Source organism: Heterodontus francisci, chromosome 9 (genome assembly GCF_036365525.1).
Source record: "Heterodontus francisci isolate sHetFra1 chromosome 9, sHetFra1.hap1, whole genome shotgun sequence".
NCBI classification, from domain to species: domain Eukaryota; kingdom Metazoa; phylum Chordata; class Chondrichthyes; order Heterodontiformes; family Heterodontidae; genus Heterodontus; species Heterodontus francisci.
In genome coordinates, this window is record NC_090379.1 from 109,730,396 (window position 1) to 109,752,494 (window position 22,099).

The 22,099-nt window shown below is 43.9% G+C and overlaps 1 protein-coding gene across 1 annotated transcript; it reads right to left on the bottom strand.

The window, feature by feature from the left end:
* Positions 1-13,752: 13,752 nt before the first annotated feature.
* On the bottom strand, positions 13,753-16,896 carry LOC137373513 (probable G-protein coupled receptor 139). The gene is made up of 2 exons (XM_068038385.1): positions 16,824-16,896; positions 13,753-14,654 (listed from the first exon to the last, which is right to left on the bottom strand). Exons 1-2 carry the CDS (start codon positions 16,894-16,896, stop codon positions 13,753-13,755), a joined length of 975 nt encoding a protein of 324 aa, XP_067894486.1.
* Positions 16,897-22,099: the final 5,203 nt, after the last annotated feature.

Genomic DNA, 22,099 nt, shown 5'->3' on the forward strand with positions numbered 1-22,099 from the left:
TGGATGTGGTGTATTTGGATTTTCAGAAGGTTTTTGATAAAGTCCCACATAAGAGGTTTGTGTACAAAATTAAAACACATGGGATTGGGGGTAACATACTGGCATAGACTGAGAATTGGTTGACAGACAGGAAACAGAGAGTAGGAGTAAACGGGTCTTTTTCCGGGTGGCAGGCAGTGACTAGTGGGGCACTGTAAGGATCAGTGCTTGGGCCCCAGCTATTCACAATACATATTAATGACTTGGGTGAGGGAACTAAATTTAACATTTCCGAATTTGCAGACAACACAAAGATGTTAGGAAGGCGAATGGTGTGTTGGCCTTCATTGTAAGAGAATTTGAGTGCAGAGCAAGCATGTCTTACTGCAGTTATACAGGGCCTTGGTGAGACCACTTCTGGAGTATTGTGTGTAGCTTTGGTCTCCTTATCTGAGGACGGATGTTCTTTCCATGGAGGGCGTGCAAAGAAGATTTACTGAACTGATTACTGGGATGGCAGGATTGACGTATGAGGAGAAGTTGGGTCGACTAGGCCTATATTCACTAGAGTTTAGAAGAATGAGAGGGGATCTTACAGAAACCTATAAAATTCTAACAGGACTAGACAGGCTAGATGCAGGGAGGATGTTCGCGATGGCTGGAGAGTCCAGAACCAGGGGTCATAGTCTCAGGATACGGGGTATACCATTTAGAACCGAAATGAGGAGAAATATCTTCAGTCAGAGGGTGGTGAACCTGTGGAATTCTCTACCGCAGAAGGCAGTGGAGGCCAAGTCATTAAATATATTCAAGAAGGAGAAAGATATATTTCTTAATGCCAAAGGTATCAAGGGATATGGGGAGAAGGCGGGAACAGGGTACTGAATTAGACAATCAGCCATGATCCTTTTTGAGTGACGCAGCAGGCCCAAAGGGCCAAATGGCCTATTCTTGCTCCTATTTTCTATGTTTCTATATTTCTATGTACCTCCCTTCATGCCAGCAAAGCTTTCCTCCAGTAATCCCAGATCACCTCCCTTTAAGAATGCAGAGTGAGACCACTGCGTATCCCTCTTACCCTCCCTACTCCCTTTAAGAATGCAGAGTGAGACCCTTGTGTGTCCCCCCTCCTCCCTTCCAGTATGCTGAGTGAGACCCCTGTAATGTCTCCCTCTCCCTCTCCCTCTTCCCTTTAGGAGTGCCGAGTGAGACACCTGAAAAGAAACTTACCTTCAGCCGCAAAACCTTCTGCCTCTGTGGACCCACCGGCTTTTCCAATCGTCAATGGAATGGCATGTGATGGATGCCAGTTCATCAAAAAAATCAGGAAATGTCAGTGGAGAGGCGGTGGGCTGCATCATCAGCAAAGGTAAGTACCGTTCACCATATGCTAATTGTGGTGTCGCTGCTGTGTGACGGGTGGGGAGGAGGTGGGGGTGCACCGAGCTCCGCCCGCCACCATTAATATGGGGCAGGCCCTTCTCGACATCGCTGGTCAAGGCAGACCTCTCTCCTCAGAATCTTACTGGCCGCTGAGCCGCAACCTGCGGCTTCCAGGGGCAGGTCAAATTCAACCCATTGACTTTACAACAGTTTCTTAGAAAAATCAAATAGCTGGGTTGTACCTTCTGGTAGTACTTACAGATTGGTAAGGTAAATGCCACTTGAGGTTTCCAGGTGAAATTAATGAACAGTCTGTGGTAGGTAGGCGTTAAAAGTAGTTTGTCTGCAGCAGGCGTCACAGATCTTTCAGCTTCAGGTGCAGCAACAGGTCGACTTAGATTTTTAAACTAGCACTCTAACAGTAGAAACTGTCTTGAGAGTTCAGGAACTTCTAAAAACACAAAAGTCAACAGGACGTACTCTGAAGGTAGAGATTTTCTGGGACTGGAGACAATAGGAATTTTGCTACCTTTAACAATGCAGGCTTCCTCTCAGCAAAGCAGTCTTCCTCCACAGAATGTTGCAACTCCTCTTTTCTTTGGGTCTTTCTCTCTTCATGAGTCTTTATTCTCTCCAGGCAGAGCACAGCACTGACTCAAATGTAAAATTCCTTTTCTTTCACAAGACAGACAAACATTCCTTTCGGGGAGAGTTCTTTTCCTGGTGTGCAAACCCAGATCTCCAACAGAAACTGGCTTTTAGCTGCTCCTCTGGTCTCTTTCACCGCAGAACTGAAACTAACTGCTTTTTTAACAGAAGTCACAAGTCTGTCGTAAAATCTTCCTGTTGCTTGGATACAAGTTTACAGCCTACACTTCAAGCACCCCAAATGACAATATTCAAAGATTTTTTTTCAGTCTTAGAGGCATACTGACCTCTTAGTGTGGAAAAAAAACTCTCATGACAACATTGACGATGACTTCTGAGAAAAGCAGCTGCCCAGATATGAGAAGTGTTCAACCACATCGGAAGTCTCCCCATCAATGTCAATAGCTGGAGGTGTAAATGCGTGTCTAGGAAAGAGCTGGTGGAGGATTTTGGTCTTGCTGATGTTTAGTGAGAGACCAAATCTTTTGCCTGCAGAGTTGAAGAGGTTAAGATTGGTTTGAATGTCACTTGCAGTGTGGGCGACAACTGTGCAGTCATCGACATATTGTAAATTATGGATATGCTGGAGGGTCAACTTAATCTCGGCTCTCAGCCTGTTGAGGTTGAAAAGTTTCTCATCAAGTCAATACTCTGTCAAGACCCCTTGTGGAAGTTGGTCATAAATGAGTTCCATGAACAGGCTGAAGTATATAGTGAAGAGAGTAGACACAATCACACAGCCTTGTTTGACGCCCGTCCAGGTACGAAAGGGCTCGGTCTCCCATCCATTGCAAAGTTTACTGTCATATCATCATACAGAAGTCACAGAATATCAACAAGTTTTGCTGGACATGCACATCTCTGGAGAACTTTCCAATGTGCTCCGTGATGGCAGGAGTCAAATACCTTTGACAAATCAATAAAGGCCAAGTAGCGCTCTTTGCAATGCTCCAGACATTTTTCTTGAATTTGTTGAGCGACGAAGATAATGTCTGTGGTTTCCCTGGATGGCCGAAAACCACATTGGGTCTTTGGAAGAATGTCATCACTGACAGGTAAGAGGTGGTTCAGTAGGACTCGTTTGAGAGTCTTCCTGACAATGGATAGGAGAGACATGCCTCTATAATGCCCACACATAGATTTATCATCCCTCTTCAAAAATGAGACAATGTTGGCATTGTGGAAGTTAGGGCAGTACCTTTTCTTCCAAAATTTCTGTCAAAAGTTCTGAGAGTTTCAGCCAGAGTTCATGACCACCAGCTTTATAGATTTCTGCAGGAATGTTGTCCGGACCACACGCTTTGTTATTCTTCACCTGTTAGATAGCTTTTATTATCACAGCAAGTGTTGGCAGCATATAAAAATTTGATCCTCACGCTGTTGGAGGATTACTTTGCTCGTTTTGTCCAATTCTGTAGCCTCCCAATTCAGAAGGTTCTGGTCGTACTCTTTCCAATGGTTTTGGATGGTTGCATCGCCTTTGACAAGAGTATTGCCATCTTCAACTCAGGGGGAATGGACCATTTGTTTTTGGTAGGTAGATGCTCGACTGGAAGAAACTGTACATTGTCGTGTCTGTCTGCATAACATTGGATTTCATTTGCCTTCTCGACCCACCAAGATCTTGATAAAACATATCATCTTCTGAGCTTCAGATTTGAGAAGTAAATATTCTTCTCCTTTCGACTGTGATCTAGGCTGATTTTGACATATAAACAAGGCTAGGAATTTCTGATCGAGAAGTTTGTATGTTTCTATATCATTCTTTTTGAACCAGTTTAGTTTCCTACCAGATTGAAATCCAATGATCTGGGTACATGTCCCTCGGATGGCAGATTGTATCTTGTCTCAAAGCCCTTCCACACTTGCATCACTGGAGCCTGTGAGAGCAAGGCAGGAAGAGAGTTGGAATTTATCTCTGGTTTGTACATCCCAGAGTGTATGGATGTTATATCTCCTCCTGGATTTCTTTGAGGATCTTCGGTGTCTGGGTGCAAGGCGTATGCTCCTGATGCAGTGTACAAGTCTGTAGTCTGTCCAGCAGTCATTTGCACTCTGCACAGATCGGGTGAGAATCACATCCTTCCGATCCTGGCTCGGACGATGACTGAGTCCAAGAGGTGCCAATGTTTGGATCAGGGATATTTCCACATTGTCTTGTATTTATCTTTCTGCTGAATGAGTGTGAATGTGATGGTGAGCCCATGTTCAACGCTCTTGGAGAGGAGGAAACCGTTGTAATTTAATTTCCTCATTCCTACTTTCTCGATGGTGCCCTTCCAGATGGTCCAGTTGTGTCCAAATATGGCACTAAAATCAACCAGTATAATAAATTTGTCTTGTTTTAAGAGTACTGCTAGTACAGAATCCAGATCTGCATGAAAGAGCTCTTTGGTTTCATCAGTAGAATCGAAAGTGGGAGCATTAGCATTGATAATTGTGGCCCATCGGTTACAACTAAGCTGACGGCGTAGGCTCATGACCCATTCATTAATGCCAACTGGAAGTTCCATAAGTATATCTGTGATTCTTATTTTGATGTCAAACCCAACTCCGTGGAAAGGAATATCTTCCTCTGGTTTCACTTTGCAGAAGAAAGTCTATCCTCCTCCTTACTCTTTAAATTGGCCTACTTCAGGGGGTCGGGTTTCACTGAGAGCAGAAACATCAATGTTATATCTCACAAGCTCCTGAGAAACTATGGCAATTCTCCTTTCAGGGCATTCACTGTTTTGATTGTACATCAGGGAGTGCACATTCCAGATACAGACTTTCTTGCATTTTTTGTTTGCTTGTGTGTGTTTTCGACCACAAGGATGGTGGTCCCACAGGTTGAGGCTCCCCAGTCAGGACAGTGTGGAACAGCCTATTTTTGAGGTATCCTTTCTAGTCCCTATCATAAGAGAGCTGAGCAGAGGGGACCCTGAAAAGGACTGCTCTGTCATGGATGCTGCTGCTGGGGAGTTAATTCTATCCCAAATCCAAGAGCTCAGTGACCATTAGGCAATCACCGTCTACATGCAGATTTGTGACCTGAGACCTCTCTCCGACACCACTTGTCCATTGCTGGACGGCTTTTTGCTCTCCCTGGCAGTGGGCAGTGTGTGTCATCTTTTAACATGAGTGTTACAACCAGGTGAGAAAGTGGTCTAGGGTGCACTTTCAGCCTTCGCCTGGTCTTACTGTAACAGGGTTTTATTTTTAAACACACTGTGTTTTTAGCTCCCCCTTGGTGTTCCTTGTTCACCACTTTCCAATTATAAGGCAAAGAAATGAGCACAAGCAGGCTTTCTCAGGTTCAAAGAGGACAGATTAAATTTTATTAAACTTAAACTTTAATTTGGCTCACGCCTATGGATACTCGATGCGCCCACACTAGCATGCATACACGCTGCACATATGCAAATAGAGACAGAAAAAAGCAGAAGAAAAATTAAATGGAAAGGTTTGAGGCAATATCTGAAGAGTTGTTGTTACGGTTCTTCGCTCTTACTGTAGAGTCCTTGCTTGTAGGTAGATCCTGCTTATCTTTGCTGTACAGAATTCTTCTTAAACCTTGTTCACTGTAGGAGACTTTTCTCTGTTGGGGTTCATGTCCTTCAGTCGATTTTGGAGTTCCGTGAGAAAGTAATGGGAGCAGACAGGACAGGAGAGGAGGTCTGCTTCAGACCAGGAGCAAATAGCTTTCTGCTCAAACTCTCAGTTCAAACACTGTACAATTCAGAAAAAAAACCCAGTCTGCCAAGTAGGTTAGTCATGTGACTAACTGGTTTGACCAGATCTGTTAGTGGATTGTATTGGAGCAGGGGATAGCTCCTTTGTTCCAACGCAGTCTGTTAATATGCAAAAATGTCTTCCCAGCCAGGGGTCTGGCTCCCCCTTGTAACAAGCCTTCTCTTCTTCCCAACAACAATTTGAAATTAATGTGCCTCATTCTTAGCAGGTGGGGGCCTGAATGACAGTGAGCTACTCTGTGCACATTCGACAACTGCATAACCTTGATGGATAGGCATTCTTTACCCATTTGCATTCAAGCCATGATGACTGGAGAGTATGAATCCCACTGCAGCTTTCATCCACCTCCAAAGCCGTTGATGTGCACATGTGCCTCATTCATCTGCATATTGCGCCATTGAGGACTTGAAACATGGCTTGTTATTGAGGGTCACCAATCTAAATCCTCCCAGATCAGTGTAGCGGGGTCACCTCGTTCAGGTTTCAGCTGGTACAGTCTTGGTGTAAAGACAAGCTGTGAGTCCACTTCCCTGGAAGGTGAGAACCAGTACCAGTGGAAAGGTACTACTCAGCAGAACCCTTGAGCCCAAGAAATAGAAAGTTAACATGCAGGTACAGCAAGCAATTAGGAAGGCAAATGGCATGTTGCTTTTATTGCAAGGGGTCTGGAGTACATGACTAAAGACTTCAAAAGGAAATTTGTTGGCCACTTGAAGGAAACAGACTTGCAGAGCTACTGTGATTAAGCTCAGGCGTGAAAATGACTGAATAGCTTCGTAGTGAGCTGGCATGGACTCAATGGGCCAAATGGCTCTTCCTGTGTTGTAAAAGACTCAGTGGCTCTAAGTACTGTGACAATTTTACAAGTCTTTGGTGAGACCACACCTGGAATTCTGTGTGCAATTTTGGTCTCCATATTTACGGAAGGATATACTTGCTTTGGAGGCAGTACAGCCAATGTTCATTGGATTTGTCCCTGGGATGAGAGGGTTGGCCTATAATGAGAGGCTGAGTAAATTGGGCCTATATTCTCTGGCGTTTAGAAGAATGAGTGGGTAATCTCTTTGAAACATACATATTCTGAAGGGGCTTGACAGGTGGACACAGAGTTTGTTTGGCTGGGGAATCTAGAACATGGGGGCACAGTCTCAAGGTAAATCATTTAGGACTGAGATGAGGAGAAATTTCTTCAATCAAAGGATTGTGAATCTTTGGAATTCTCTACCCTAGAGGGTTGTGGATGCTTCATCATTGAATATATTTAAGACTGAGATAGACAGATTTTTTGTCTCTCAGGGAATCAGGGGTTATGGGAGTCAGGGGAAAGTGGAGTTGAAGCCTAAGCTGTTACGACCAGGTGGTAAGGGGTGTGGGTAATTCTCACTGTTTCACCTCACGACTGGCCACAGCAAATGTTTTGTTACTAGGGTTTAACCTCTTTGTCTTTTATTTGTCAAATAAACAGACGCTAACATGTTTTCTTGTAGGTTTAAAACTAAAGAAGAAATATTTATTGAACAATACCCACTCCCAAAATTGTCACAACCGCCCTCACAAATGCATTCTCTCCCTCACACACACACACACGCACACACACACACACGAAAAGAAACGATAGCGAGGGACAGGGGTAAGTGGTTTGAAGTGAGGTAGGTGTTCGGGGTTCACGGTAAACCTGTTGAATCTTCTTGGAGGTCACTTTCTCTTTTAAGGTTGCAGGCCTGGGTCTTTTGTAAATTTTTCTGGTTGTTGAGATTTCAGTCAGGAGATTGTGATCACTTTCAGTTCTCTGCTGCAGCAAGCGGAAGGGTAGAATTCAGAGCAGGGCTCCTTCTTTGGCTTTTGATGGGTGTCCCAGCTCTCGGCTTGTGATGTTGTTCTGATTCTCTTCCTCTCTCCCCAGAGAGCTACTTTCTAAGGTAAAATTCTCTCACATGTTGCCTCTGTTGAGAGAGGCCGATCCCCCTCCAGGTGATGAACAACAATGGCCCAGAATGTGGCGACTGCACACCTTCTTTGTTTCAGAAGAACCCATTCAAGTCAAAAATGTATCTTGATGGGTTGAATATGGGTGTAAATGACACAGCTTAGCTTGGAACGTATCCTTAAAAGACAAAATACAGTTTGGAAATACAGGGCCAGGTCATTTGACCTTCAGTGGCCATTTTGCCGCACATTGTCCACTTTTTACATGAAAAAGTCAATTTTTATAACTCTTCAGTTTGGATTCTGTATTTTCATCACTGCACTTCTCGTGAACATGACAAAGCTGAGCCATGATCGTATTAAAAAATGGAGCAGACTTGATGGGCAATATGGACTATTCCTGCTCCTATTTCTTTTGTTCTTCTGTTAAGCCTGTTTTTCTTTCCACAGATGCTGCCTGACTTATTTCCAGCATTTTCTGATTTTATTTTGGAAGATTATAGTTAAGGCATCAGCAATGTTTTCGTCTCCTTCCTTTAAATCCTTGGGAAGAAAAGCACCTAGACCGAGGGATTTGTCACTCTGTAGTGCCATTATTTTCATCATTACTGTTAATTTGCTTCCATTAGTTTTGGTGAGCCCCTTCCCTTATTCAATATTAGGTTCCTTGGGATGCACAGCATGCTATCCTCTTCGTCTGCTGTAAATACTGATGCAAATAATTATTTAACATGCCTGCCATTTCCTTTTTTCATTTATAATTTCATCATTATAAGAAGCCACTTTGCTCTTAATGACTCCTTGTTCCAAATGTAAATATAAACCCCCTGCTCTGTACAGCAGGGAAATTAGTACCTATTACTGGAAGCGCTTTGGCACGTGTGACAGAAATTCAGCCCAGTGTATGTCAACACACTGCAACCATTAAATTTCAGAAGTATAAATAATAGGCGTTTAGATTTTGTGAAGTAAAAACATATTTTTCTGACGCCAATTAAGAGCAGCAAGATTTTAGTCGAGTAGACAACGCATGTCAAATTAGCCGAAGCTTGTTTGGTCAAAAGCTTGAAAAGAAAATGGTAATAGACCCAAAAGCACATAACATTGAGAAGAGACCCGACATGACAAAGCAGGTAGTTACGTAAATACTGTGTCAAATTCTCTCAACTGTATTGGGCACCACACATTATGAACGATGTGAAGGCACTGGAGAGAGTGCAGAAAAGATTCACCAGAATGGTTCCAGGGATGAGGAACTTCAGTTAGGTGAATAGATTGGAGAAGCTGGGGCTTCGGGAAGATTAAGAGCAGGTTTGATCAATGTTTTCAAAATCAGGAGGGGTCTGGACAGAGTAGATAGGGAGAAACTGTTCCCATTGGCAGGAGGGTTGAGAACCAGAGGTCACTGATTTAAGGTAATTGGCGAAAGCACCAAAAATGACAAGAGGAAAAACTGTATTACACAGTAGGATCTGGAATGCACTGGGAGTGTGGTGGAGGCAGATACAACCAGAGCCTTCAAAAGAGAATTGGATAATTATCTGAAGAGAAAAAATGCAGGGCTACGGGAAAAGGCAGGGGATTGGGACTAGGTGAGTTTCTCTTTCAGAGAGCTGCCACACACACGACGGGTCGAATGGTGTCCTTCTGTGCTGTTATCATTCTATGATTCCAAACCTTTTTGTGTTGATTTTGATATCCTTTGCAAGTTTCTTTTCCTACTCTTGACAGAAATCTTTGTATCCTCATTGGCTACAGGTGAGGTCCCAGTGACTGGAGAATAGCCAATGTTGTTCCTTTGTTTAAGAAGAGTAGCAAGGATAATCCAGGAAATTATAGGCCGGTGAGCCTTACGTCAGTGGTAGGGAAATTATGAGAGAGGATTCTTCGGGACAGGATTTGCTCCCATTTGGAAACAAACAAACTTATTAGCGAGAGGCAGCATGGTTTTGTGAAGGGGAGGTCATGTCTCACGAACTTGATCGAGTTTTTTGAGGAAGTGACGAAGATGATTGATGAAGGAAGTGCAGTGGATGTTGTCAATACGGACTTCAGTAAAGCCTTTGGCAAGGTCCCTCATGGCAGACTGGTATAAAAGATGAAGTCACACGGGATCAGAGGTGAGCTGGCAAGATGGATGCAGAACTGGCTCTGTCATAGAAGACAGAGGGTAGCAGTGGAAGGGTGCTTTTCTGAATGGAGGGATGTGACTAGTGGTGTTCCGCAGGGATCAGTGCTGGGACCTTTGCTGTTTGTAGTATATATAAATGATTTGGAGGAAAATGTAGCTGGTCTGATTAGTAAATTTGCGGACAACACAAAGGTTGGTGGATTTGCGGATCGTGATGAGGATCGTCAGAGGAGACAGCAGGATATCGATCGGTTGGAGATTTGGGCGGTCCTCATTACTCCTGCATTGGTTTTCAAACATGTGCAAGACAAACCATACAGCCAGAAGTTAGAGCAGTTACATGGTGTAGTCACCTTTGCATTTAAAGGACTGCACCAAAAGCCGAGGATGGTGGATGATCTAGGGTGGCCCCGTAGTGCAGCGAAGCCTCCTTGGTCACTCTCCTCCAGGCTGTACGGGCAAAGCGAGAGGTACTTTTCACCAGTGACAGGAAGAAGAGGCCCTCCCGCCTGCACAAGGCAGTCTGGCTGGAGATGATACAGGAGGTGAGTAGCCATGGTGCCATCTGGCGTCAAAGGATCCAATGCCGGAAGGGGATGAGCGAGCACTCCCCCAGCCAGCCGGGGCCCTTTAGGCCTCGTGTGCACAGAGTACAAATGCCAACGTCATCCACAGCCAAAGGGCAATCAGATCAGCAGCCTTCCTCCAGTCAGGCTGCTAGCACAGAGGTTGCACCAAGAAGGGACACTCGCATGCGTTTACTGAGAACACAGACACAAATGGGAATGCACAGGTGTCACAGCAATGTAAATATGTCTAAATATTCCTCACCTCATGTGTGTCCTTTTCTCTGTGTGACTGATGTGTGCCAGTATGTGGTGCCAATGTCATATCCCTTTGCACGGTTGGCCCTTCAGGAGACCAACGTATGCAATAACATCATTGCCATGCCACCATTACTCATGAGCATCTCCACAGATGCAGTGACATGGCATTGGCTCAGTCAGCTGCTGCCTCTAATGGTTTACATAGGGATGCTGCAGATGTGGACTGGTGAACAGCAGGTGAGCGAGGGTGATGTGTGGCTTGCAGAGCTCGTGTCGGTTCCTATGGAGCAGACAGCCTTTCCCTGATAAGCCACTTCTGTACATCCCGAGTTCACTGCTAGCCCTGCATGAAGATCCTGGATGCTATCTGCCCTCCCATGTGCCTTTGCTGTTGTCGGTCCTCAGCATCCTCATTCTCTGAGGAGGAATCCTGTTGAATCTCTCCTCATCATGCCAGGCCTGGTCCATGTTGGGTGCGTAGTTCTGCAAAGCACAGCGAGCAGCAAAAGAAAGGAGCTGGCCTTTTCGACCCCTAGTACAGGCCATCACCCTTTCTATCCATGCATTGGAAGTGCTTTTTCAGCATGTCAGTCGCCTGCTCAATGGTGTCTCTTGTAGCTCAGTGGCTGGCGTTGTACATCTCTGCAGCAGTGGTGGGGTTTCTCACTGGTGTCGGGAGCCATGTCTGCAAGGGATAGCCCTTGCTTCCAAGAAGCCACCCCTCATCTGAACCAGTTCAGTGAACAGCTACAGCAGTGGCAGATGCGACTGGCACCGGGCCCAGGTGTCATGGCAGCTGCCTGAGAAGCAGACACAGATTTGCAAGAAGCATCTCCGGTTATAACCTACCAGCTTCACCTTGATTGAGAGGATTACTTTAATGGTGACCTCTGCATGTGGTAGCCTGGCGGGAGGACTGCTGGCCACATGGGTGCAACCTATGAACATTAAATCCTATGGTTCTCCGGCAATGGTGCTGAAACTGACGGCCCTCTGTGCTGGCTGTGAGAGTCCATCCTGAAGCGGACATACTCACTGGCCCTCTGGTGCAGGGCATCGGTGACCTCCCTGATGCAGAGATGCATTACTGACTGTGTGACCCCATAAAGGTCTCCGATGGTCCCCTGAAAAGCTGCATAGTCGTCAAGCTTGAGAACCTCTCCCACTATGAGGACTGCAGGCACAGGATGTCCACCGAAGCCCATGGGCTGCAGGTCATCTTCTAGCAGGGCACAGAGAGGTGTGACCACCCTCTCCACATATGCAATCGCCTCTGACACGTGTGTTCTGACATCCAATGGCATGTCATGTGGGGCCTGTAGATGCATGGCGACTGTAATGGAGAGTTCCCCTTGGGGGCTGCTGCTCATGACCAGGGGCCTCTATGTGGACTGCACCTGCCTGTTGATTTTGGCTCCAGCTCAGAGTGGCACAGCATGACCACATAAAGATCCTACCAGCTGCACTGATTTCCCCCACCATCGATATAACTGCAATGCTCCTCACTTTTCTGGCACCCTCACCACACATTAGGGTGATTAGAGTGCCGTTGCTCCTTCACACAGACAAGCAAACGCAAAGCGTCCACTGTTTATGGAGGGAGGGTACACAGTACCTCCCTTCATGCCTGCAGAGCTTTCCCTCCAGTAATCCCAGATCCCCTCCCTCCTCCCTTTCGGAATGCAGAGCTGAGACTTCTCTAGTCACCCCCTTTCCTTGCAGTATGCAGAGCGAGACCCCGAATATGTCCCTCCCTCCTCCCTTTAAGAATGTAGAGAGTGACCCCTGAATATCCTCTCTCCCTCCTCCCTTCCAGTATGCAGAGTGAGACCCCTGAATACCAGAACTTTCCTTCCATAGCAAAACCGTCTGATGCTGACGACCCACCGTCTTTTCTGTTCATGAAGGGAATGGCACGTAACAGCCTCCTGTTAAATGTGAAATACGGAAGTGTGGTTGGAGAGGCGGTGTGCTGCAAAATCTGCTGAGGTAAGTACTGTTTTGAATATGCTAATTGGGATGCCACAGCCAAACGGTGAAGGGGCAGGACCGAAGTCCCCCCGCTGTCTTTAATAAGCGGCAGGCCCTTCTCGACGCCAGGCGTCGAGGCGGGCCTCTCCCCACAGAATATTACAGGCCCCTGTGCCACGACCCGCGGCATTGAGGGGCCAGTAAAATTCAGCCCAGTGCTTGTATTAATCTTTCATGGGAGGTAGGTGTCATTGGCAAGACCAGCATTTGTTTCCCATCCCTATTTGTTCTTGACAACTGAGTGACTTGTTAGGCCATTTCAGAGGACAGTTAAGAATCAACCACATTGTTGTGGATCTGGAGTCACATGTAGGCCAGACCAGGTAAGGACAGCAGACTTTCTTCCCTAAAGGACATTGGTGAACAAGATGGGGTTTTACAACATTCAATTATAGGTTCATGGCACCATTACTGAGACTAGTTTTCAATTCCAGATTCTTTATTAATTAATGAAATTTGTGAATTAATTGAATTTAAATTCCACCAGCTGCCATGGTGGAAATTGAATCCATGAGCCCAGGACATTCCCCTGGGCCTCCGCATTACTCATCCAGTGACATTACCACTATGCCACTGTCTCCCCGCATGATATTGGCTGATGGCCTATTCCCCGAAATGAAGACAGTGAAGTTGAGAAAGGGAAGGAAAGATTTGGGGGTGGACCTGGTTAAAGTGAGGGGAAGGGTTGAATTTTAATGCAAAGCTGATGAAACTGGAATGTGTTAAAGTGATGAAGAGGGTCAGATGTGGCACGGATATAGGTTATTGGAGATTGGACATGGAGTGACAAACTATTCTCAAGATAGGAAGAATCAAATTCCAGGCGAAAAGAACAGGCTCAGCCGATGGGTCTACCAGGGCAGCCCTGTTTGTGGAGCTTGGGAAGGGAAGCAGGATGCACAGGGTTGGGAGCCATGAGGCTGGAGACCAGGGGGAAAGATCTCCAGAGGAGATGAGGTGATTGATGGTCAGGGAAACAAAGTAAATGCAGTGATCTGTTGCAGAATTGTGTGGAGAATAAATAGGTGAAGAAGCCCTGTCACCAGAGTCAGAGATAGAAAAGTAGCTCTGTTTTTAGGCGATCTGCTTTAATCATTGAACTAATTTAACAATAGCAGTGAATGGATATTTGACTACATTCTTCAGCTGCTCTCTGAATTTAGTCTGGGTCACTACATAAATACAGGTGTTGGTGCAGGTGCTCAAAAGCTGCAGCATGTAGCCAGATTGTTCAGTGATATATGCAGGATCATGGGGACCTGTGTAATAATAAATGTCAGCAATTCGCCAATAAAGGAAAAATACAACATTTGTCATCCATAACAATATAAAACTGCTAGATATGGTGAACATTAAAATGATGGATTTTCTTCGGTTCTCCATCTCTGGGTCAGTGTGATTCTCACTCTTGCTGTGATCCAGTAGTTTCCTGCGGACTCTGCTGGCCACTAAAATGTGTCTGACAGTCAGAGCATTGAGCAGTAAAATCAGACCGAATGGAAGGAAAGGGGTTAAAATAATACTGAGACTTTGAAATGTTACCCAGGCAACTTCAGTACAAAAGCTCAGTGTTTCAATTGTCCCCCAGGGTATATTGTCAATGATATATTCAGGTTCATATATAAAGTACCAAGGAATATTTTTCAAGCAGAAGAACACACTCACTGTTGTTACAATCACAGTCACAGTTTTCTCTGTGCAATATTTCGTTCTCATTTTCAGGCAACAAATTGTAACAAATCGATCAAAGGTGAAAGCGACAGTGAACCAGACAGAAATGTCTGTGGCTGCATACAGCAGGACAAGTACAAAAGAACGTGCAGGAGTGGTGTCCAGGTAAGTGTCTGGGAAATGAATATGAATAACTGTAAACAGTATCACATCAGTGAAAACGACCAGTAGATCTGCCACTGCCATGGCCACCAGGTAGTGGGTGATACATTTGGAGAGCCCGCACTTTCCTCGTGACAGGATCAGAATGGCCAATGAGTTAACTGAAATAAATAGAGAAATGTAAGGGAACTATAGATAGCCATTTCAGAGAACATGGGAATTCCATGGGAACATGTGGGCTTTAGAGGAGGAGTTGGCCATTCAGCCCAGCAAACTTGCTCTGCCATTCAATTAGATCACGGCTGATCTGTAACTCAACTTTATTTATCTGCCTCGGTTCTGTGACCTTCAATACCCTTGTCTAACGACAGTCTATCAGTCTCATTTATGAAATGCGGTATGGCCAGAGCGTTAACAGCACTTTCTTGGGGGGGAGGGGGGAGAGATTTCTTGATTTCCACTACCCTTTGTGTTCGGAAGTGCTTCCTCACATCACCCCTGAACAGTCTAGCACTAATTTTAATGTTGTGTCCCCTTGTTCTGGACTCCCCCACCAGAAGAATTAGTTCCTCTCTATTTACCCTATCAAATCCTTTAAAACAACTTGAACATTGCAAATAGTTGACTCTTCAACTATTTTCAAGGGAATACAGGTCTTTGCAACCTGTGCCCATAATTTAACCCTTTCAGCACATCTATGAGTCTTATGATTCTGCACTGCACCACCTCCAAGGTCAATATATCCTTCCTGAGGTAAGGATCCCAGAGCTGAATGCAGTTACTCCAAATGGGGTCGAACCAGAGCTCTGTACAGCTGTAACTTAACTTCGATCCATTCGTATTCCATCAACCTTGAAATAAAGGATAACATTCCATTGAACAATTTAATTATTATTTTTTCTCTATGTCTCTCTTCTGATGCACAGTTCCAGCTTGTCCCCGTGTGAAATATTTTGATATATCTTTCTTAGGTTTGAACTGAATGGCCTCACACTTTCCCACGCTAAACTCCATCTGACATAGTTTTGCTCTCTCGCTCAATTAATCTCCTTTTGAAACTTTCTGTTCGCATCTAATTTAATATCGTCGGCAAATTTGGATATGCAACTCTCTATTCCATCATCAAACTTATTAGTAGATACAGTGAAAAGCTGAGACTCTCTTATGTACCACGTTAGTTACCTCCACAAAAAGTTCAACTAGTTTAGACATGACTATCCATTTACAAATCTAGTTCCAGATAGGGATGTCAGAGAGCAAGTGAGTCACACACAGTGATGTCAGAGACAGGAAACTACGGCTACTGATAACAGGGAGCAAGGCAATTATAGCTAAGGATTGAAGAGAGCCTGAGATTTATGGATCATGATCTCAAAGACAGCGCGAGATTGAGAAGAAATGTGTGGTAAGTAAAAAAGAGACTTGTATTTGTATAGCCCCATTCACAAACTCAGGGCACCCCAAATTGCTTTGCAGCCAATGAAGTACTTTTTCTTTTGAGGTGTAGTCACTGTTATAATGTAGGAAATGCAGAAGCCAGTTTTCACACAGCAAGCTCCCACCATCAGCAATGTGATAATGACCATGCATGCTTCACAACATTAAGTCCATTGAATCATTTATAGCTGTGTCAGCATTTTGTTCTGCAGCTATGTTTCAAACATCAATAACTATTTTGGAACTTAGGATTCATGCTATCATTTCTTTACTAACAAATATCAGAGTGCAAGAGCAGACTTGGATAACTGAAGAAGGTGAACTTCAGAATTTATTCAGGTTTTGCTGTAACAACAGAGTTAAAAGTGTGTGAGGGGAGCAGGAAGATGAGATAATGGAAGAGGGGCTGATGGTTGACGAACTCTAGTTTTAAAATTGGACATGTCCTGACAGCTGAAGAGACACAGCCCTGGTTGTTCAGTTATTGATAAGATAGAGCCAGGCTATCTGCTCAAAGTATGATCCCAGTAAGGGTCAAGGAGAATATATCTAGTCAAAAGTAAGTCTTGGATATGGTGCCAGTTATTTCACAAAAACCCATCATTTCTGAACACACTTCACACCAACATTTAGTATTGAATCTTCCGATGGAAACAATTATAACGGCATTTTCCTGGATAAACAGTTCCGTTTTATGGCTTGTTCATGAATCAGTCGAATCACTCAAAATATTTATTGAAAACATCTGGCATTTATCCTAATAACTGAAATCTGTAATTACCAAAATACGGTTTTAAAGAGAATTTTAAAAATTGAAAAAAAAAGTCAAAATAATATGGATAAATTTACCTTTCAAAAGATGTTTTCTTACATTAACTGGTTAATTGGCTTACCAAGAATTCCAACAACTGCAAGAACTGCATAGTAAACGTCTTCTATCTGATGCAATATTGTTGGTTCACGCATCTTCTGTGAGATGTGATGGTTTCTGTTGGTGCTGGAGACAATAACTCTGTCTGATTGCATGAAACATTAAGAGGAGCCATGTTTTTATACAAGAGGGAAATCAGTAATGAGATGCCAGGTACATCATCATTAATATTAATTACAGTTCATTGCCCCCAATTGTTTGTTCAATCATGTGAAATTGCACATGCCCGTCATGGCATAAAAATAATTAACTAGAGCTGACACTGTGTTAAATGAAGTTATTCCAAATAAAATATAATTGACTATCACCCTGAGAGAGGGATATTTTTGATCAATGGCATTGAAATTTTCTATGGACCATGTCCTTTAAATTCAATATAAAAGTTCTGTAATTGTTAGACAATTTGTAGTGTATTTTTCTTGTGCTTTGAACACAGAAAAAGTTTTTAAAAAATCATTTCTCTGCTTTGCAAATGAAGAAAATTCAGGATATTAAAAAAAACTTTTTGAAAACCTCATTTTCTATTATAATAAGTAATCATAAAGGGCTTATACATTGTAGATGATGATACCTGTAGACACCAGTTTGTCGGAACAACAACTTGTATTTCTGCACCAGCTATAACATAGAACAATATCCCAAGGTGCCTCACTGAGACATAAAGAAGATGACGCTGAGCAAAAGAATGAGAGGTGAGGAGGGATGACCGAAGCTCCACTAAAGAGATGGGTTTTTAGAGAGGGTTCAAGCCTTTCTCACTTTCAGATTCAGTTATTCTACTGCTCCCCCAGCCAGGTTACCATCCTCCATGTTCTACAAACTTCAGCTTATCTGAAAATCTACAGCCCATATCCTAACCCACACCTAATTGTTTACACCTGGTATCCTTGTCCCTGTTGACCTACATTGGTCTCTGTTCCTTCCATGACTGAAATTTAAAATGATCACCCCATGTTTAAATTCTTTTGCAGCTTCAATGTCCCTATCTCTGTCACTCCACACCTTCTATCCCACCACAGAATTGTGCTTTACTCTGACTTTGGTCTTTTGTGCACCTCCCTCTCCATTTGACCAACTCTGGTGGCCAAGCCTTCATACTCTGGATTTCCCTCCCTTAACCCCTCTGCTTCTGTATCTCCCTCTTCTGTATCTCCCACCCTGCCTAAAACCCACCTCCTTCACCAGGTTTTTGGTCACCCTTCTTAATATCACTTTTAACTCAATGCCATTGTTTGTATGATTCTTCCTCTGAAAAACAACTTGCGATGCTTTTCTACGTTAAAGGTGCGATGTAAATGCAAGTTGTTGGTTGTTTTTCTATTAGTGTCTGCCTTGGCTCACTGTTAGCACCAACGTGTCTCAGTTTCAAAGGTATTATGTTGAAGCCCCACTTCAGGGCTTAAGTAAAAAATTAAGGCTGATACTTCTGTGTAGTACTGAGGGAGTGCTACATTGCTGGAGTGCTGCCTTTTAGTTAAGATGAGAGACTGAGGCCCAGTCAGTCCTCCCAGATGTACATAAAATATCCCATGGCGTTTATTCAAGAAAAGGATCTTTAAAGGAAAGCACTTGCATTTATACAATGGTTTTCATGACATGAGAACATACCAAAGTGAATTTCAGTAAATTAAGTACTTGCTGTTCTTGTGTTGTGTTTTCCTGGTGTCCTGGCCATTATTTATCACTCGACCGACAACACGAAAAACTGATTATCTGATGATCTGTCATCCTTAATTGGATGGTGAGCCTGTCTCCTGGCCAATTAAGGGGGTGTCGCCATGAAAATCACATTGACTGCCCTTCACCCCACTCCCTCAGCCCCGGACTGGTTTGGCACCTGGAAATACGCCTGACATCTCTTTCCCACTTCAGGAGGAAAAATGCTTCCCCTTGTGTCCTCCTTATGGTTTTCTTTCCACTTAGCTTTGTGCCATCAGCAAATTTGGAGACATTACAGCTGGTCCCCTCATCTAAGTCATTAATTATAGACTGTAAATGGTTGAGGCCTTAGCACTGATCCTTATGGCACCCAATTCCTAAAAGCCTGCCTGTTTTCAGTCCTTTAAGCAATCCTCCATCCAGGTTAATATATTACCCCCAGGAGACCTCATCTTGTATATCAATCTATTGTGTGGCACCTTACAGCATGCCTTTTGAAAATCCAAATATTATACATCCACCAGTTCTCCTTTATGTATCCTGTTACTTATGTCCTCAGAATTTCGAATAGATTTGTCAAATACCATTTCCCTTTCAGAATAACATGCTGATTCTATATCTAATCATATGATGTATTTTTAAGTGCCTCGTTACCAGTTCCTTAATAATAGATTCCAGTATTTTCCCGACTTCAGGCTAACTGACCTGTAGTCTCTTGTTTTCACTCTCCCTCCTTTCTTGAATAGCCGTGGTACTTTTGTAACCTTACAATCCACGTGGACTGTTCCTAAATGTAGAACTTTTTGGAAGATCACAACAAACACGTCCATTATCTCTGCACCCATCTCTTTCAAAACCCTAAGATATAGTTTCGGGAATTGTCAGCTTTAAGTCTCATTATTTTTTCCAGTACTTTTTCTTTACTAATATTAATGATTTCGCATTCCTCACTGTCATTAGATTCTGGTTCCCCACCACTTCTGTTATATCATTGTGTCTTCTACTGTGAAGAGAGATACAAAATATTTGTTTATTGTCTCTGAAATTTCCTTACGCCCATTATAATTTCTCCTGTCTCAGCGTTTAAGGGATTTACGTTTAGTTTTACTAATCGCTTCCTTTATACATCGTTACATAAGTTCTTACAACCTGTTTGAGTTTTTCTTGCTAGTTTACTCTCATTCTATTTTGTTCCTCCTCATCAGCTTTTGCTTATCCTTTCCTGGTTTCATAGCCTTACTGCTCTTCTCAGCAACATTATCAGCCTCTTCTTTTAATATAATACTCTCCTTAGTTTGTTTAGTTACCCATGGATGGATCACTTCTACCAATGATTTTTTTATTTCTCAACAAAATGAATGCCCATCGAAACGATGACACATTTCTTTAAATCTTTGCCATTGCTAATTTACCACGATACCTTTCAATCTAATTTCCCAATCTATCTTAGCCAACCGGCCCCTGTATATTTGATTTTATTTAAGTTCAGTAATCTAATTTCAGACTTACGTATGCCACTGTCAAACACAATATGAACGTCAATCAAAATATAAGCACTCTTCTCCAAAATATCTCTCACAATGATACTCCTAATTGTTGAGGCAATGTTGAGGACACACACTCCTAAATTCAAATGCGCTGGTCCATCTGGTTGGTGACAGCAGAGTCCAGGCTGTTGGGTGAAAGGTATGATTTACTGAATAGGTCATCAATTTTAACACATTTTAGTGAGGAGGACTTTGCAGGGTTGACTGGTCTGGGTGTGTCTTCATCTGAGACCAATGCCGAGTTTTTTAGAGTTTTATTTAGAGATACAGCACTGAAACAGGCCCTTCGGCCCACCGAGTCTGTGCCGACCAACAACCACCCATTTATACTAATCCTACATTAACCCCATATTCTCTACCACATCCCCACCATTCTCCTACCACTTACCGACACTAGGGGCAATTTACAATGGCCAATTTACCTATCAACCTGCAAGTCTTTTGGAGGTGGGAGGAAACCGGAGCACCCGGCGGAAACCCACGCTGACACAGAGAGAACTTGCAAACTCCGCACAGGCAGTACCCAGAATTGAACCCGGGTCGCTGGAGCTGTGAGGCTGTGGTGCTAACCACTGCGCCACTGTGCCGCCCTTAATGATGCTGGTTGTTCCATCCGGTTTTATTCTTAATATACATTGTCGTCGCACTTATATATAACTGAATGTTTTTTTGATGCCAGTTCAGAGGGCCTGGAGTCACGTCTCGGTAAATCAAGTCAGGATAGCAGGCCTCCTTCCCTAAAGGATATTAATGAACTAGTTGAGTTCATTTTGACAATCTGGTAGTTTCATGGTCACTATTACTGATACAAGCTTTTTAATCCCAGAATTGCTTAATTTACTGGATTTAACTTTCCAATTGCTGTGGTGGGATTTGATCTCATCGGGCTGGAATTTAAAGCCCCTCCACCGTCAGAAATGGTGGGAGGGCGGGTAATGAAGATTGGTATGGTAGAGGGTCGCCAACACCACCGCCAACTGCAGCAAAACCCGTCCCAATCTCGGGGGTGGTGGCAAGGCCTCGTGGCGGCCACCTCACTGCTTGACGCCTGGACTCCCAGTTCAATATGTAAACTAATTTACATAACTGCTTTAATGAGGGTCCTGTTGCCTCCTTAATTGATGCATCAATCTTCATTCAGGCGGCCAACAATGCCGTGTCTTCAAATGCCCACTCGGGGAAACGTGATGCAACACCAGTGGAGAGGAGGCTTCTTTCTCTGTGCCTGTGGGAGCGGGTGGGGGTGGGGTGATATCGCTGTCGATTGGTTGGGGGGGTGGGGGCTGATGGGAAGGGGTAAAGGGTAAAGGTGCTGAACTTTGTATTGGTGGAAAGGTCAAATTCTCAATATACAAATTCCGGGGAGGAAAAGAGCGGGAAGGTTTTGACATGCCATTGGGAGGGTTGGGAAAATGTTCGGAAAGGTAATGTAATTGATTTCTGCTAAACGTTCATTTACCCAGTCCTTTAAATTTTAAATGTCCATCGAGGACTGGAAGCCATTTAAAATTGGCTCTGGCGCATAGACGCTGCACGCCATTAGCTGCAGCGGCTCGCCTGCCCCCTCCACGCCATCCTGGGTGGCGGGCGGCAGCCATGGAAGTGAGTTGCCACGTTTGAAATCACCGCGGCTCCGTGATGTGGTGCCTGTGCGGGTGAGCTGCATTTTTTTATGTCCACTGCCTACTTTGGTGGTGGACTCTTAAAATGCAGCCCATAATTTCCAGAACATTAGTCCAGGCCTCTAGGTTACTCGTCCAGTAACATAACTGCAATGCTACCTTACCCAATACGAGTGCAGAGGTCTCGATACTTGTAGTGCAGGAACACTGCAGTGCGTCATTTTTAGGGCGATACTTGTTTTTTGATGCATAGTTGTTGAACACTGCTCAGTTACACATTGCCACAGAAAACATTCACACAAGATATTTGTTGAACACGTGAGAGCCATCTTCGGTGCCCTCTACATTTTGGACCCTTGTCACCTAGTAAAAGCTTGAGGAAGATGCGAAGGAAAGATATGTGAAGAGCT

Coding starts and splice junctions, on each gene's coding strand:
- LOC137373513 (XM_068038385.1), bottom strand. CDS start 16,896: ATGCGTGAACCAACAATATTGCATCAGATAGAAGACGTTTACTATGCA. Junction 14,655..16,823: donor TGCAGTTGTTGGAATTCTTG/GTAAGCCAATTA, acceptor TATTTATTTCAG/TTAACTCATTGGCCATTCTG.